General features: G+C 40.2%; 1 protein-coding gene across 1 annotated transcript; it reads right to left on the bottom strand.

Moving 5' to 3' along the window:
• Positions 1–1,061: 1,061 nt before the first annotated feature.
• Positions 1,062–17,418, bottom strand: LOC111960493 (phosphatidylinositol transfer protein alpha isoform). The gene is made up of 12 exons (XM_023982501.2): positions 17,210–17,418; positions 15,974–16,004; positions 12,555–12,700; positions 10,853–10,944; positions 10,544–10,551; positions 8,348–8,422; positions 7,744–7,827; positions 3,492–3,569; positions 2,812–2,922; positions 2,276–2,398; positions 2,041–2,106; positions 1,062–1,258 (listed from the first exon to the last, which is right to left on the bottom strand). The coding sequence occupies exons 1-11, from the start codon at positions 17,224–17,226 to the stop codon at positions 2,059–2,061; spliced, it is 813 nt and encodes a 270-aa protein (XP_023838269.1). The 5' UTR covers positions 17,227–17,418; the 3' UTR covers positions 1,062–1,258; positions 2,041–2,058.
• Between the last annotated feature and the right edge of the window lie 1,321 nt (positions 17,419–18,739).

Here is an 18,739-nt window from a genome sequence, read left to right on the forward strand (position 1 = left end):
TAACAGTGTTTGTATGTTCACAGATGAAATTTCACATTTCATGCATGGCTTTTCTTACGATCCTAACAATTTATGTATGGATTTCTGTTACGATCCTAACGAAACGTAAATACAACCTTTTTGGCAGTTATCTGGCTCCATAAAATCAGCATCATATAAAAAACAGCAACTATGTATCAAAAACAGATTTATTCCTCTGTCCCAAGCAACTTTAAAAGTTGAATCACTCCACTRTCCATTTATCAACATAGCAATACTTCCCTCCAACATACGTTCTGTAGCGGTCCTTGACTTAGACAGGATCGAGCAGCCTGCTTCTGTTCAGTAAGTCTGACTGTAGTCTAAATTGGTGTCTGTAGATCTACATAAAAGGTGTGAGATTTGTAAAAGTGAAAAGGGTTACAGGGTGAAATAAGTGGGATCAAAATGCGTTACGGTTAGGAAACTGCTGACATGAGTTCCATTTTGAAAAACCATATGAACAACGGGTTAAGAGATTTACTTATCGTGATCTTTTAAACCATTTCTGTGAAAGTGAAAATCTTTGACTTAAAAGGATGTAAAGAAAATCAAGCAAGTCATGAAAAATGTGAACACAGCTCTCGCACCAATGAAATGAATTCAATCACAGAATGCAAAGAGTATAAATATACTATTTTTAATATTGAATAACATAGGTTGTATAGAACAATAAATGTTGCTCAATCAATTAAATCAGAGAAAATGACCCTGTGAATTAATACAGAAAAATACAGTACAGGACAAGATTTATTACTCAGAGACCAGGTATATTGTTCCATATTTCTTGCCCCAAAAAGACATAAGCCCAAAACCATAATACTACAAGTGGATTTCAGCCTGCTGATTCAGGTTGGCCTGCTGATGCAGATTGTCCCCGGGCAAGAAAAATGTACTGTAACCAAGAGGGAAATACAAAGACATCGTAGTACTTTGAAAGACAGGAGTAACCAACAAATACAGCTTTGTCCACAAAACACATGAGGAATTAAAGACAATAGAAAATACCAGCATTAGAACTCAACAAAAAAAATCCCATTTAAAAAAAACTTGACAAGTGACATAATTAGTTAGGAACGTGATGGCCACCAGAGGTAAGGTGGCTGTGGACCTCTGGGCTGCTGGGGCCTCTCCATGGCTMGCCTGGACAGTATAGGGGTCTGCATACAGCCATATAATTTCCAAGTACTAGGGCAGGGCAGAGATGCTGGTGTTTCGTTCCACTTTTTCAGATCTGTTACTGAGAGAAGGGATTTTTGTGAACAACTTGATTATAATCTGTCAAATGCAAATCTGCAAGATAGACAAAAGTCTTGTCTCCTTGTGCACAATAATAAGAGGACGTATTGCTTGAAGATATAGAGCAGGGACCATCAACTAGATTCAGTCAAGGGCTGATTATTTTCTTGAGCGGATTGTCAGGGGGCCGGAACATAATTACAAATACATTTGGAGACTAAAAATATASCACAAGAAGCCCAAAAAGAATATAACTGACTAAAACAATCATTTCAAACCTTGCTTACATTTGTAAAAGATCACATACAGTGCATCTTGCTATTATGCATGGGAATTAAAATGACTTGGAGATGATTTGCTGTTTTTACAGTCTTATGTCCAAKTTCTTTTTTATTGGCGAAAATGTTTTCCTTGCTCAGTAAACTTGTGGGCCAAATAAAATCAAATGCGGGACAAATTCGGCCCGCGGGCCACTAGTTAGGGAAAGCTGATATAGAGTATGAGATCGGAGCGATTACACTATGACACTGATAACGCGGTAGCTGATTCATATGGGGTAAGGTGCACGTCCTGAGCTCCTCATGTGTGTCGTGTTCATTAGGTACCAAGCGGAAGAAAATTAACTTACTGTAAATACAGGGAACGACATACCTGGACTTGTCCTATAAGAAACGCTCATCATTGTTTTCTGTTGCAAATTGCTTTAAAGCATTTTCCATTGCGCGCACTAATGAACACCTCCCTGAACTGTCTCATAATTCCCACTGACCAGACAGTACTCACAATCACAGCTGCACAGCCTCAGTCCTCTGAAGCAGAACTCCCTTTGACTGGATCCTTCTCCCTCATCTGAAAGACACACACACACACACAGACAAACACACAGACACTCAATACGTAGGATATGCAGGACAACACACTTCCGTAGCCTAATGACAAAACTGTTAAGACAGTAGTACTGTACATCTCATTCGGAGTTAATTGATGCCAAAGACCAAACAAATGTACAGTAAATGACCTCATCCAGCTCTTTTTGGGTCGCCTCTTCAATACGGCGAATGTCCTCCATTGTCAGTCCGATCCATTTATCAATCAAACAGAACAGCTGTCTGTGGAACTTTGTAAACAATCGCTTCTCTTGCTGGAAATCAAAAAGGGAAAGAAATAGACAAAACAATTACTTAGAAAAAATATTAGTAATATCAGCATTTATTATGTGCAACTTGGAGTAACATTTCTCTGGCAAATCACTGTCTGTCCACTAGAGAACAGAAAACACTTTGTCTTTATTGTAAACTAGTCTTTAGTCACACCCATAGAGACCGCACTGCTTTGGATATCTCATTTCTCAGCCAACTCTGTCTACTAGTTTCTTCTTCACGGGGGAGTAATTTTATTGCATGTACATTGGGCGATATGAAAATATTGGACTTTGCCTCTGTACTAGCACTACGTTTGAACTGGAATAAAATATGGGCTGGGCACTCAAAGATGTTGGCCCCATAACGGAATATTATGCAAATACTGGAATAATTGACAAGTCTCAAACCGCACCTTCTGAATGAAGTTCTCAATTTTGTTCTGGACTCCCCACCATTTGAAGTTGACTGTGACTAACTTATAGGCGCACATGTGAGGAGAGTTTGTGTTGCTGGGAAGCTCTTTCTGCAGAGGTAAAGACAAAAGTTATTACACCCTCAGGCAGAGGCAGAATAACTCATAATGGAGCTTCCGAACCGGAATAGATACAGCCAGAGCCATATCAAGAGAGTTTCGGCCAGGTTTTAGAACGGACGCCATGTTGGAACCTTTATTCTCAAAATTTGGGTCATGTTACAATACGAGAGCGCCTCTGACAACTCACTATGAAATGACCCGCTGTAAACAAGCAAAACAGAGCAGCGAATTTCACAAATGTTTTTACTTATTAGCATGGGGGATAATGTGTATCCAAGTTGGTACTGTGTTGTGGTGGTGTCAACAAATTGCATATCTGCTTTCACGGGACATCTTCATAGGTTTAGKAGAAAACTATCAGAAATAAACAGCACGATGCAGAAACATCAATTAGCAACGACTATGGAGGTGAAATTGGCGCGCTCGGGAACGTTCAGACAGAAACCACACTGGCCCAACTGTCTAAATATACTGTATGACTCTGGATACAGCTACGGGTGAAATTAGCTGATGTGAAAAATATGATAACAATGGAGGAATATTGGTTTGGGTAGTACCTTCCAGTTAGGCCCCAGGGGGCCCCTGCCTGTCTTCTCTGACTTGAATATGGCAGGATCTTCTTCTGGCTTATAGTCCTGTGTGGAGCAGAGTCAGTAGATGAGTAGGATGCAAAGATACCAGTGTTCTAGTTAGGTAACTGGGTCGTACTCATTAGGGAACACCGTAGCAAAATGTGGTAGAACATTTTAAATTAAAATGAAGTGTTATGCCTTGTGGGAAACTTCTGGCAACATTTTGTGGCAAACTTGCCACAAATCTGCAGGAAGTTTACAAAAGTTTGCCACTAGTGCTGAATCAGCAGGAAACKTTTGGCAACAATAATATTTATTGCCAATAGTGGCAAATACTTCATGTTTGCCAGAAAAAAAACTCTGAACTATTTGAATCTGTGGCAAACCCATAGACATTAAGGGAAAACCTGTGGCAAAAATATTTATTGCCACTAGTGGCAAACAGTTTACCAGACAGAAGCCGTTTCTGGTAAATAGCGATGAAACGGTATGGAAATTTCATATCACAATTATAGTGAGCAAAATGATCACGGTTATCAGTATTATCGCAGTATTGTTAATGTGCCGGAAATGTTCAAAAAGTACTGATACAAACACTGCAATAATTTCACCAAGTTTTATATTGAAAACTAACAAACAAATAAAATTAGCAGCACTATGCACTTTGTGTGCATAAACATTCAAATAATAGCATTAAATATGGCACCATGTGGCCATGAGAGGTACAAGTTTCCCTGCAGGTTTTAAATGAACACAACCTTAAGTATATCAAATGTGCATATAAAAGCAACACAAGTAAAGCAACGTGCATGTAAGAACAATACAACCATATGTAAACACATCCAATGTGCATGTAAGAACAATACAACCATATGTAAACACATCCAATGTGCATTTAAGAACAATACAACCATATGTAAACACATCCAATGTGCATGTAAGAACAATACAACCATATGTAAACACATCCAATGTGCAGGTGTTGACATTAAAATAACACAAAATATATAAACAAATCAAATGAACAGCAGTGATTGTATGTCCGTTCTCTCCTTCATAAAGACATAAGGTGCTGCTGGCCTAACATCCTGTACGGATGCAGCTTTGTTTACTTGAGATTGAAATGTAAAAATGTCAGCATATTTACTTGGTCTGTTTTAAGTAGTGATCTGCGAGGGGAGACAACGTGCACGCTGGCACTGAACACCGATGGCACGCTGGGATGCACAAAAGCTTCCTGGCAACCCTGGCAAGGTGAGGCAGCTCTGATGCATGGCCCCTCCACCACACCAGTGGATCCTCTTCTGCTGGAATGGGTGGCAGAGACAGGTGACCTTGATCTCTTCTTTCACTCTGTCTTCTGGGGTGGTCAGAATCAGACCCTCGTCACCTCTCTGCTGCCTCAGGGTCATCTAAAAAGCTCCTATTGAAGCGGGGGTCGATGAAACAAGCCATGTGCATGACTCTTTGCCTTCTCTGTGTATCTGTTGTTAAGGTCTTCTCTCATTACCCCTTTCATATCCTTGGTCAGGGATGGATCCGTATCCTTTTCAACCAGAACATCACAGGTGACGTGGTCCAGGACAGGATTGATGGCTGACAGTGTCACTCGTGTCTGAGGCAAGTGCATCTGTAAACGTTCTCAGACGTTCAAGGAGCTGGCACAGATGCGCTATGACACTTATGTCGACATCAGATGCCATGTTCCTCTTTCTCCAGCCAGTGTCGCACAGACTGGCTGCAGTTGGCTGAGGAAACGCTCAAGCATCTTGTGTATAGATCCCCATCGGGTCATCACATCATGGATCAGAGCCTTCTGTGGCATGTTGAGGGCAGCTTGCTTTTCTCTCAGTTCTCTCCTAGCTCCGTGAGAAGCCTTGGACCAGATGACGGCAGGCCATGGCTGTCGTGTCAACTCTGAATTTTCAGAGCCTTTAAGGTGGCCTGGTTAAATTATGGTCAAAGCACCCAAGCCACAGATCTGGGAACTCTTCAAAAGCCTTGATCATGTTTGTTGCATTGTCTGTGGTTATGCAGACCAGGTCTTTCTTGTTGATCCCCCCACTCTTCCAGCATATTCTCAAAAACTGTTGTGCGCCGAGTGATCTTCTGAGAAGAACTGTGTTTCCAGGCAGTTTGATTCCAGTTGCCAGTCTGGGGTGAGGTAATGGATAGTGAAGCTGATGTAGGGTTGACCACCCCCGCTTTCACTGGTCCAGAGTTCAGTAGTTGCAGCAAACCATGTGCCTTGAGCCAAACTTTGTCCAACATCAGCTTTAACCTGGTTGTACAGGTTTGGGATTTCAGTCTTGGAAAATAATGTTTGCGATGGCACTTTGTAGTGAGGCACGGCAACCTTAATCAGCCTCAGAAAGCCAGGCCTCTCAAGTATTTGAAATGGCATCGTGACCTTTGCAATGTAATATGAAAGGGCTGCAGTGAGGTCCTGAGCATTTTTTGACATGGGTGCATTAGCAGCCTGCCTTTTAAAAGCTTGCTCGAGTGTCTGTGTCACAAGTTCACAACTGTAGATGAGGGACCAGTAGCATCACTGGGTTTGCCTGCTGCACGTCCACTCTGTAAACAAGGGAAAAGAAAATGTATTACTACATTATAATTATTATTCACTCACACAATCTTCTGTGTTGCATTTGAGTATATGCAATGACCCCATGCACAATTTACATAAATACAAATGAGTCTTAAGACAGTGATAGTAATTGCAATGAGCCCAGCAATTGACATAAATACAGGAGTCTGGTATAGGAGTCTATAGTGTTTCTCRTGTTGGAACACTTACACAACCAAGTCGACGACTGACGGATTTTAAATGAACAAAATATGTTGGTTGGGTGACTAAACTAKATAAGGTGTTAGTTATCGTGTGCAATGGGTGAATAGAGTCTGCAGACACACAACGCATACAGCAGCAGGGCAACGTGCAGTGTTTTTACAAGAGTAGGTAACACTGAAAGCTTCCGTTAAAATGATTGACAAGCTATTAGTTTGACAAACAATGACATTTTCCCTCATTCCGAAGTCCCCACATCATGAATTGAGCTAAAAGTCAACTTACCTTGCATTCGCTATAAAGTAGCAGTGATCACGAAGATGACTCAAGAGATTTGAAGTGTTGCCCCCTTTCGCAGCAATTTTTTTGTGTGTATGTTCTGCAGACAGGGTGACCATCTTTGATTAGGTTTTCCTTCAGCACCCTTGTAAAACCCAAAATACGACCACACTTCAGATTTGGTCCTCTTAGAAGGCTGAAATCCCCCGAGCGCTGTCACTGCCTTGCGCCATGTTTTCACACAAAGCATGCTGCGCCTACGTCAGACTGTTGCTAACTTTGGTTGATGCTGGACAGTATTTACCATGAGTTTTTCAAACCGTGGTAATGAATTAATTTGAAACGGTAATACTAACCGTCAGTTGGAAAATGCTAACCCGCTACCGAAGTTGTCGAGTGTTTTAACTTAAACTTCGTAATAAACGTTCTAATTGTGTAAGCTAAATGATGCTTGGTAAGCATGTCATGTTTTATGGGATAGTGTGAAACACATTTTGTTGCTAGCTAGATCAGTTCTGTCAGCACCACTGACTGGCTAGTTTACCCAGAAAGACTCACAGCTGTAATCGCTGCCCAAGGTGATTTAAAAAAATCGATTTTAATCCCACTTTGTAACAACAAAATGTGTAAAAAGTCAAGGGGTGGGAATACTTTCTGAAGGCACTGTAGTAGTTTAGTTCTCTGTGAGAAGGAAGTTAATTTAAATGTATTGACACAAACCAAATCGCATATACATTTCAATGTTGTTAATACACAAAGTATTCAAAATCCTGTTTTAATTAGCATTTTCATAATCAGTTTGAAACAAATTTGCAGCAAACAGAATGTTCGCAACAAGATTCCCACTATTGTTTTCCAGAAGTTCACAAGTCGCTGCAAATTTGTCGCAAGAGTTTGACACAAAACTAATTTCATTTTAAAATATGAGCTGCCCACAAATTTGTGGCAATTTGGCAAAAGATTTGACAGAAGCCTGCCTTCTCGTTAAAGGAATTTCTATTGGACAAGTTCAGGCAATCCCTCCCTGTTTCAGTAAATGTTTGACCATTTGCTGCCTTAATAAGACCCTGATGTGTCTGGGTTTAGAACAGTAAGAGAGCTTAAAAGCATGCTTATTATTAATAATAAATTGTTAGTACATTCACACTGATCAATCACTGCCATCACCTTGGCATCCACTTGGGTTTTGTCAGCGATGTCAATGTAGACTACTTCAGTCTTCTTCCATTGGTCTGGGTCTAGTCCGTGTACCTATGCAGGGAATCATTTATAGTAAGTTACCCACCTCAAGAGCTAAGAATGACTCACTAGTAGTCACTACATAGACTAGGTATAACATGCAGGGTTGGCCTTGGGGCCAATTACATTTCAATCCACTCAAAATCAGGAAATAAACTGAAAAGCAAATTCTAAATCCAATTTTGAAGGAAATTGAATTGACCCCAAACCTGATTACATAGCACTTTGATACATTATGTGTAAATGTTGATTCAGTGTCATAACCAACAGAGCAGGTCTGAGAACTAAAAATGCAAACACGAGAAGGGTTTCCGTATCCTTTCACCAAGTTAGTGGACGGACACGGAAATGACATCAGTGGAATGAAATGACGTCAATGGAAGTGACTGATTGGTGTCTGATAGATAAAGTAAAAAAAGGGGAAATCGTTAAATTAAAGGACCAGTGACGTCCGCTAACTGAATTAAATGTGCTGGAGGTCCATGCTTGACATGGTATACATTCAGACTCATGACATTAGCTGCTCACTCACATTGTCCTGAACCCCCATGTCGGGCTTGTGCCACGTCTCAATTTTAATCAGAAAATTGTCCTTCATGTATTCATTCTGTGGGAGGAAGAGCAAGTAATAACATAAACGAGATCAAGCAAGTGACCAACACATACTGGGTTCAAAGACTATTTGAAATCATGTCAAATACTTTATATGTGCTTGATTGAACATGCTGGCTTAATCAATCAATGGAATAGTCCTTAAACTTCTTAGGGCTGAGATCCCGCTAACGGGATCGATATGACAACAGCCAGTGAAAGTGCAGGGCGTCAAATTCAAACAGAAATCTCATAATTAAAATTCCTCAAACATACAAGTATTTTATACCATTTAAGATACACTTCTTGTTAATCCCACAACAGTACCGATTTCAAATAGGCTTTACGACGAAAGCACCACAAACGATTATGTTAGGTCAGCGCCAAGTCACAGAAAAACACAGCCATTTTTCCAGCCAAAGAGAGGAGTCACAAAAAACAGAAATGGAGATAAAATGAATCACTAACCTTTGATGATCTTCATCAGAAGACACTCATAGGACTTCATGTTACACAATACATGTGTTGTTCGATAAAGTTCATATTTATATAAAAAAATCTCAGTATCCATTGGCACGTTATGTTCAGTAGTTCCAAAAACATCCTGTGATTTTGCAGAGAGCCACTTCAATTTACAGAAATACTCATCATAAAAGTTGATGAAAATACAAGTGTCATACATGGAACTTCAGATACACTTCTCCTTAATGCAACCGCTGTCAGATTTTTAAAAAAGCTTTACGGAAAAAGCATAATCTGAGAACGTRGCTCKGAGCCCAAACCAGCCAAAAAGATATCCGCCATATTGTGCAGTCAATAGAAGTCAGAAATAACATTATAAATATTCACTTACCTTTGATAATCTTCTTCAGAATGCACTCTCAGGAATCCCAGTTCCACAATAAATGTTTGTTTTGTTCGATAATGTCCATCATTTGTCCAAATAGCTCCTTTTGTTCGCGCGTTTGGTAAACAAAACCAAACTCACGAAGCGCGTTCACTAGGAGCAGACAAAGTCAAAAAGTTCCGTTACAGTCCGTAGAAACGAAGTATAGAATCAATCTTTAGGATGTTTTTAACATAAATCTTCAATAATGTTCCAACCGGAGAATTCCTTTGTCTTCAGAATTGCAATGGAACAGAGCTCGCTCTCATGTGAACGAGCYTGGCCAGCTCGTGGCTCTGGCAGACCTCTGACTCATTCCCRTCTCATTCGGCCCCGCTTCACAGTAGAAGCATCAGACACAGTTCTAAAGACTGTTGACATCTAGTGGAAGCCTTAGGAAGTGCAACATGACCAATATCCCACTGTATCGTCAATAGAGAATGAGTTGAAAAACAACCAAACTCAGATTTCCCACTTCCTGGTTGGATTTTTTCTCAGGTGTTTGCCTGCCATGTGAGTTCTGTTATACTCACAGACATCATTCAAACAGTTTTAGAAACTTCAGAGTGTTTTCTATCCAAATATACTATTAATATGCATATATTAGCAACTGGGATTGAGTAGCAGGCAGTTTACTCTGGGCACCTTATTCATCCAAGCTACTCAATACTGCCCCCAGCCATAAGAAGTTAACCGGTACACCCCATCCAGGGCTAGAGCAAAAATTCAAAGTATTTGAAAGATTTCAAATAGTATTTGAACCCAGGTTTGAAACTGAAAGTAATATATTTATTTTACCTTTATATATGGACTATAAGTGATTACATCTTGAAGCATACATCAGCTATGAGCAGTGGTACTGGTCATTTAAAAAATATATATATTTCACCTTTATTTAACCAGGTAGGCCAGTTGAGAACAAGTTTTCAACTGGCCTACCAGGTTAAATACCAGTGCGACTGGCCAAGACAAAGCAAAGCAGTGCGACAAAAACACAGAGTTACACATGGGATAAACAAACGTACAGTCAATAACACATAAACAAAACAGCTGAAAGAGGTGCACATGCATTTTCACCCTGGCAAAACGAGTGTCAGTCTTTCTGTGTTAAGTCAGCCCCATCCACTTCTCTCCTTTCCTTTTGACAGGCAAGGTTACCAGCTCCTCTTTTACCATGTTTACAGCTGAATAGTGTGCAAGTAAACAGTAACATACTGTATATGTAAATGTATAGAAGAAAACAGTACTTACTGTAATAACTGCAACAGGGGAAGAGATGGACATGAGGAGACAAAGAGAGTAAACAATGTTTAGGGGAACAGACATTTTCAAAATAATATCTCAATAGTTGCACATTTGTTTGAAATTGGCTAACTCCTTGCCAATCGAACTGAGAAGTTGTCTATATACACCATTAATACCCAATGCCTGGCTATTGGTCCAGACATTACATAGATTCCAATAGCATGTCCTCACAGTGCTGGCGTGTATGCCCAAATTAATTATTCAACATCTTCTCTCTCTACAGAAGGAGTAGGTAACAAAGAGCAGGGGACTTACCAGTCCGACAGTAGGGGTAAGCATTCCAGGCCTTCTCGTGGATGTTAAGAGCAGTTGATGGTGCCAGAATGCGCACATAGTTTGGCACTTTACTGCAGAGAAAAATATATTATTATTTTAGGGTCGATCCATATGAATTCAATCACTTTTTGACCACATCCCTTTGACCTCAACCACCGCACCCAATTGAACACACCCACTTGAACAAAACTTTCCACACGTGTTTGCCCATGGTAGAAGTGGTGAGAAAGTGCCTTTTTGGCCCCAGGAGATAGGTGCTCAAAGTTCACCCTATTTAAATATAGCSCACCCTACCATGAGAGATCCGTATCGTCATCACTGAAAAAGACAAACGGTTGAATTTGAAATACACTGAACAAAAATATAAACGGACATGTAAAGTGTTGGTCCCATGTTTCATGAGCTGAATTTTTTTTTAAACCCAGAAATGTTCCACATGCTAAAATTGTATCTCTCAAATTTTGTGCACAAATGTGTTAATATCCCTGTTAGTGAGCATTTATTTTTTGCCAAGACAATCCATCCACCTGACAGGTGTGGCATATCAAGACGCTGATTAAAAAGCATGATCATTACACAAGTGCACCTGGTGCTGGGGAAAATAAAAGGACACTAAAATGTGCAGTTTTGTCACAACACAATGCCACAGATGTCTCAAGTTGAGGGAGCGTGCAATTGGCACACCGTCTGCAGGAATGTCCACCAGAGCTGTTGCCAGCTAATTGAATCTTCATTTCTCTACCATAAGCTGCCTCCAACATCATTTTAGAGAATTTGGCAGTACGTCCAACCGGCCTCACAACCACAGACCACGTGTAACCACGCCAGCCCAGGACCTCCACATCCGGCTTCTTCACGTGTGGGATCGTCTGAGGGTGGGGTAGTGAGGGGAGCTGAGGAGTATTTCTGTCTGTAATAAAGCCCTTTTGCGGGGAAAAACGTATTCTGATTGGCTGGGCTGCCAAGTGGGTGGCCCTATGCCCTCCCAGGCCCACCAAGGCTGCACCCCTGCCCAGTCATGTGAAATCCATAGATTAGGGCCTAATTTAAATTGACTGATTTCCTTATATGAACTGTAACTCAGTAAAATCTTTGAAATTGCTGCATGTTGCATTTATATTTTTTTCTCAGTACAATTTGAAAGCATTTAKACAGGGTTGTCAAACAATTTGATAATTTCTTAAAGTAATTTTTTATTTATAAAAAGTTGAAATCTGCAGTTCAAATAATAAATAAATGGACACTCCACCTATTTCTCGTGAAATAGCTGAGGGATAGACATAACTATGGATGCAAGGACTCACCATTGTAGTTTTAACCATGTTTTGAGGCTATACAGTATTTGTTTAAAATTATATTGTTTACAATGGAGTAAAACAAGCTTATATTTTGGGTTCAGTTGAACTTAAAATATAAGCTTGTTTTAGACATAACTATGGATGCAAGGACTCACCATTGTAGTTTTAACCATGTTTTGAGGCTATACAGTATTTGTTTAAAATTATATTGTTTACAATGGAGTAAAACAAGCTTATATTTTGGGTTCAGTTGAACTGAGCTCATGATGGATTTATGAGTTACATTCTTCAAGAACCATGGGTATATATTGTACCATTGGGTGATTGTGGGTGGATGGGAGTCACTGGGTAGATGGATGGATAGGTGGATGGACCAATCGTACCTGTGCAGGTGATATATCTTGTGGGTGTACTGGCCCTTCTCTCCGTCCTTCTCATAGGGTTCATTCTTCAGAACCTCCACCCCTTCTCCTCCACCCGTCTCATTCTTACTGGTCTCAGCCACAGAGTACAGCTGCCCCACTTGGTACTGTGGAGAGGAAGACAGAGGAGTGAGCTACAGTTTCACACAGACTAAATAAATATCCATTGTTCACAAGTTGCATTAACAGACAGCTACAACCACTTCAGTGGGCACAAATGTGGGGGGGAGAAATTCATTCATGAACACGAGGGATTATATTAACTCAGTTCCCCACATACACATCCCTAACCACTCACTCCTCAGAGCACCTGGACAGGGACAGTTCTCTGTTTTCACCACTGGCCGTTCCTTGTGCATTTAGCCCAGATAGACACTGACTTCAGCATAACAGTACTGTCAGCAAGCATAAGGAAAATACTGTAATAGCCCTCTGTGGCAGTTTTTTTTTAATGACAGTCTCTGCCAACAATTCCCTCGTTAGATGCTCGCCAGTGATTTCAGGTTGTAGAGCTCTGTCAAAGACCTTTGGCAGGTGGATTACTGTCTCCAACTCTGCTGTCACAGCCTAGGCAGCACACCCCGTCCATCCACCACCACCACAGGCCTTGAGTCACCCAGCAGCAGTCGATGACATGGCACGCAACCACGGGTTGCTGTGTGCAGCATGACTGCAATAAAGTGGTCCTGGAACGTAGCCACTGTGCATCAGGGAGATAGTGACCCACAGGGAACTGGTGACTCGCTTGCTGCACATTGACACTACTCAACAACCAACAGACATTTAAAAACACCGACTAGTTCGTACCGGGCTGATTTGATAAGTCATCCCAAAATGAGATGCTTTCAACAGGTGAAACAGCTCTGTTTGGAGGAAGATGGGGTACAATCACATCAGTGTTATTTTGGAGGTTCCATCTCATGTGCGAGTAGGTGGTTAGGAATGTGACGACACGTGTAAAACCAGCATTTCACTTATTGTTCCCCTGCATGCGTGTGACTCATATGGCCATCTTCCTCAGGCTGGCCGAGGAAGTTTAAAAGTTACGGCCCATTTTGTACAGAGAAATTGGCATAGCAGGCAATTTAACCAATCACAGCACTCCTTTTACTTGTATCATTGCACATCCTGCAAATCACCAAAAGGCAACCATTTTGAATCAATTTTTATACAGTAAGTAAAAGTAGCAGAGACCTCCTTCTGGAACTTTGATATGCATGTAGAGTATATTATGTTCAACAATATATTGAAACATTTGCCAAATCTAAAATGGTTTATGTTTATTTTTTTCAATATAAAGATAGAAAATGTCAAGAATCCTTCCTCCAAAAGTACRTTTTCTATGGTATGTTTTTGTTCCAATGAGGAATCACCCTTATGTAAGGCTATGAATGGAATTTAGGGTTATGATCCTTGATCTGGGATCTTATTTTGGGGAAAACGATTGAGACTTGGATTTAAGTCAGCTTTAAAAAAAAAAGAGCGAGCGGGGAATGATGCTGGTGACTAGAACTCTGGGAACAAATGGAGAAAGAGAGGGAGACTGAGAAGGAAGGAGAGAGAACGGTGGAATCAGTACTGTTGCTGATAAATTGTTGCCAAGATGGAATGCAAAGATTATGTCTGATGAAAATAAATCTGGTCGGGAACATACAAGGGTCATTCCACCTCAAAAAGCACAAGAAATAGGATTGACACCCACCATCTCAGATTGTTCTGAAATAGTTTGTGTTGTTAGAAACAGATAAGATTAGTAGTGCTGAGAGATTAGTGATTTTTGGGTGGGTTGGTTTTGGTTATAATAAAAAAAAAAAACATGATTTTCGATTTTGGTTGCGATATTTAAAATGCACTATGCATTATGTGAGTTGAATGCTGTAACATAGAAGAATACTGAAATACCCATGATGGTAGTGACTGCCCATGACTGCTTATCACATACTAATCATCAGTTATTCACATTAATACAATTATTTCATTGTGTATATTACATTAGTTTTATTTGATTACTTTGTCATTCCAACTCATCTCATGACAAAATCACTATTTTAGTAGTTCTTCAAAGTAAATAAGGCATACTTCATGACTGCTGAATAACAACTATCAACCACTTAGATCATGTATTTGCAGGTAGAGATACCTCAAAGAAACTGCTCTCTATGTGTTCCCTCTTGATTGCACATTCTTCAGTCTCTTACAGAGCAGGCATAAAATAAACAGACTGGACAATGAGCCACGCAGTGGATCATGGTCATTGTAGTTAATTATCACATTTTCTGTAGAACATTGGCCTTTTGGAAACTACAACTCCCTATTACGTCGCACAGTTTGGACATGATCTGATTTATCTCTAGAGAAACTGCAGTGAAATGTGCACATTGAGCTCACAAAAAACAGAACGAAATGGATTTCAAATAATTGAACCGACATCAGTCAATTAGTTGTTTAAAAAACAAAAAAATAACCAACACCTCGGTTAATTGCTCAGCACTAAAGATTAGCATTCCTTGCTGTCATACCTTGACAATAAAATTGTTACAGGGTAAGGAAACCCATGTCATTTTGTAATTTGGGTGCACTATCCCTTTAAGTTCTTCAAACTTTTTTCACCTAATAGCAGGAACAGCAGCATGTAGTAGTCAGAACCTGGTAATATAAGGATGTAGGATGGGCCATAAACCTAAAAAAAAGTTAGGTCCAAATCAGATGTCAGGTACTATATTTATCAAATATTATATGAATCCTATAAACTAAATTGGCCAATTTGGGTGCAATCAATTAGCTTAATTTCTCAGAGATCACATTTTATTTCAACAAAATAATGTTGCAGGAATGCTAATCTTATTGGTTTCTAATTACAGAAACGATTTCAGAACAATCTGAGATGGTGGGTGACATGGCTTGCTGAATTGACATGGAACGACCCACAACTACTGACTTCAACTGCAAAGCTTCAGTCGGAATAAGGTGCTCCGTTTTAATTAATATGGCTAATATTTTATGCCAATGTCCGACCTGACTGTGTGTGGCTGGCTAACCACTGCAATCCTGAACATAATGGCAACCATGCCAACATCTTGTGCACACACACTATCATAAAAGGTGTGTACAAACAGGAACTTGAAGGTTAGAGGAACATAATGCAGACCAACTGCTAGACATACAGACTGCCCTGATTCCTCAAGAGCATAGGCACGCTAGGTAACGGGTTCGCCCCATGAACGTTCCGCTGGTGTATACGGCACGTTCATGGGGCTAGGTAATGGTTGACCTCAATTTGACCGTTGCGTCAGAAAACGAGAATGTAGTTTAACCAGCTTGATAGGTGACATGAAGCAAGAGTACAAGCCACAAAGAAATGACACTCGGTCACTACTTACCTCTTCCACAGATATGGGGAGGATGACTCGACTAGAAGAGAGAGAGAGCGCAACATCACATTACAACACCTGCAGCTCATGACTAATGTTATTGCTCATCTAATTTATCACTTGATTTGTTAGTTCGACTGACACTTCTCTGATAGCAACTGCTAAGAGTATGCTAATCAAAACACGTTTAGCCTAATAGACCTGGGACGATAAATCTTAAATATTCGACACAGACATTTTGCTTACATCGTTCATGACGATAAGTTGCCTATACTAGAGAAATGTGAAGTTTGAAAGAAAATAAGTGTGATTGTTAAATGGGACAACTGATGGCTACAGCCATCAAACCAGTAGTCGTAGTAGTTTAAAAAAGGATTTAAAAAAGTGGTGCACATTAATGTTCTATTTACCGTTATCTTATCAAGTCAGGCAATTTATCGCGTTATGGATTATTGYCCATATTGTCCTGCTCTACCTACCAACTATGAACATTGCAAGCCTGAACGTGCTACTGATACTAGCTGTAATATTGTCATAGAGGAAATTGAAGCCCGGTGTAGATTTCTACTATCAGAAAACAATTAGCTTTGGCCCCATCCTCTGCCAGTCTACAATAGGCAATAATCACCACCTGTCCCCAGTCTAAGCAGCACTGAATATTTCATTATAACAGATGTGTGCGTAATGAGAGTCAAGACAGGCACCATACTAATTATATGGTATTGATACAGGCAGGTTTGGGGCATCTGGCTGTCATGTTGATATGGCAGTTGTTGGTTCTAGTAACCAATGAGTTAGACGACATGTCATGCAAGTGTATACTTTGGATTCGTTTTAGATAAAGGCACACCCTTGTATGTTTTTTAGTAGGCCTGATGATGCATGGGATGATTATAATTAAAAGTTATGGTTACAGTGGCACTTTGTCAGTTAAGGTAAATCATTTTGGTAACTGCCAATACATTTCCATTTTGGCCAATGTGTTGTTCATGATTATTTTACTTGATGCCTTCATTCAATGAGTCTATCCATACAGTGAAGACAGGCAACAAGCAGTCAATAGCCTTCTCCATTGACAAAGTTGACATTTTACGCAAAGATAACAGCTAATACGTGCTTTTTGAATTCCCAAATGTTAAGTAGGCTATACTAGACATTTTCCCAATGTTTGCATGTGTATGACATCGTTCTCCTGCGTAACACGTTTTAACTAAACACCATATTTTTCCAAACATTTTTACTTACAATTCTTTAATGAGCATTTTGGTAGTGTTGTCCGTGTATATGCAGCATTCAGATGTCTAGCTTACTGGTAAAAACTCAAAATCGGCGGCCGTATGTTTGTCCGTCTGCGACCCACGGTGTCCGCGGTTTTGCGCTCCTATTTTTCTTGAATTCACTTCCTGACAGATGCCGAAAGGGGCGCGGCGTCACCTCCAGTCAGTAACCTCATCCTTATTTGAAGCAAAACATACAGACCTGAAACAAACACACTACACCATTGTTTGCCCTGATCACACATGAAAAGCAGTAAGTTATTTAACCACATGCAAATTCTTATTTTACTGGTGAGGTTCTTTTTTTCTTATGCCTGGCCTGGACCACATGCACAGAGTCATGTACATAGTTTACTTACTTAACTGTAAGCTCTTCAATCGAAGTCTACCTAGGTCAAATGTTGTGGGTTTTTTAAGTGAAGTGCATTGGTTTGTAAGTTGTTTCACCTGTCACATTGGTTCAGTTTCACTGAGCCTAAATGTTATTCCAGTCCTCCCAGTTTCACTCCTCATTCAGACTTCTTGGCTGTGACAGTTGGTGGAGGGTGAACTCAGTAACACCCGGTGTTTTCTTGTGTTGGTCTGTTGGAACAGGTTAGTAGCAAGTCAAACCAGTGGTTTAGCCTTCAATAAGCTTGAGCAAGACTAGAACAACACAAATAATAATTGTAATGGCTGGAATGGAATTAATGGAACGGTATCAAACACATCAAACATATTGAAACCATGTTTGAATCCATTCCATGAATTCCATAACAGCCATTACAATGAGCCTGTCCTCCTATAGGTCCTCCCACCAGCCTCCACTGCTGTACATGTGTGAAACACTCCTAGTACCATTATGATTTTAGGTGAGAGTTGAAAACATGCATTGTTACTGTATTGTGCTTTTGACTTGAACGTTAATGTTTACTTTAATTACCCCACAGCAATTAAGCCCCAGTGATCAAGCAATCATCTAAAATACCTACATGTTTTTTGTCATCATGTTGTTCTTTTTTTAAGTATCACTTCACTCCAACTCTCTTAATTGGTGTGTTAACGACACCCAAGAAAAATAGTTTGAATTGGGCAGCTGAGTTGTGGTGTAGTAGTAAACTGTAATAGCCTGTTCTCTGGTGGAGACTCTTAAAACAGCATGACTTTATAATGAAACACCTCCTTTATCAGTAAAGGCCCCTTTTCTTTTTGGAAAGTTGCCAGCCATTACAGTCATGATTAATGTCACTCCTCCTGACTGCAAAAAATGTGGCTAATATGAAACCTACAATAGCCTAACCCTGAGAAATGGAATTTCCCCCTAGGGTGGTTGGATTTAGGAATGACTGCAGTTGCGAGGTGGCATTGGCAGGCTTCCTCCACTTAAAGCAGGCCGTCCATACTTTCTTCTGTCCATTACATTGCATACAGCTGTAACATGGGATATGTCATGTTCTATAACACATCTTGCATTAAGAGTGATTGAAAATCCACCACACTTTGAGGAAACGTGCAAAAA

Source organism: Salvelinus sp. IW2-2015, linkage group LG4p (genome assembly GCF_002910315.2).
Source record: "Salvelinus sp. IW2-2015 linkage group LG4p, ASM291031v2, whole genome shotgun sequence".
Taxonomy (NCBI): domain Eukaryota; kingdom Metazoa; phylum Chordata; class Actinopteri; order Salmoniformes; family Salmonidae; genus Salvelinus; species Salvelinus sp. IW2-2015.

Coding starts and splice junctions, on each gene's coding strand:
- LOC111960493 (XM_023982501.2), bottom strand. Junction 2,923..3,491: donor CCCTGGGGCCTAACTGGAAG/GTACTACCCAAA, acceptor TTACCTCTGCAG/AAAGAGCTTCCCAGCAACAC. Junction 2,399..2,811: donor TTGAGAACTTCATTCAGAAG/GTGCGGTTTGAG, acceptor TTTGATTTCCAG/CAAGAGAAGCGATTGTTTAC.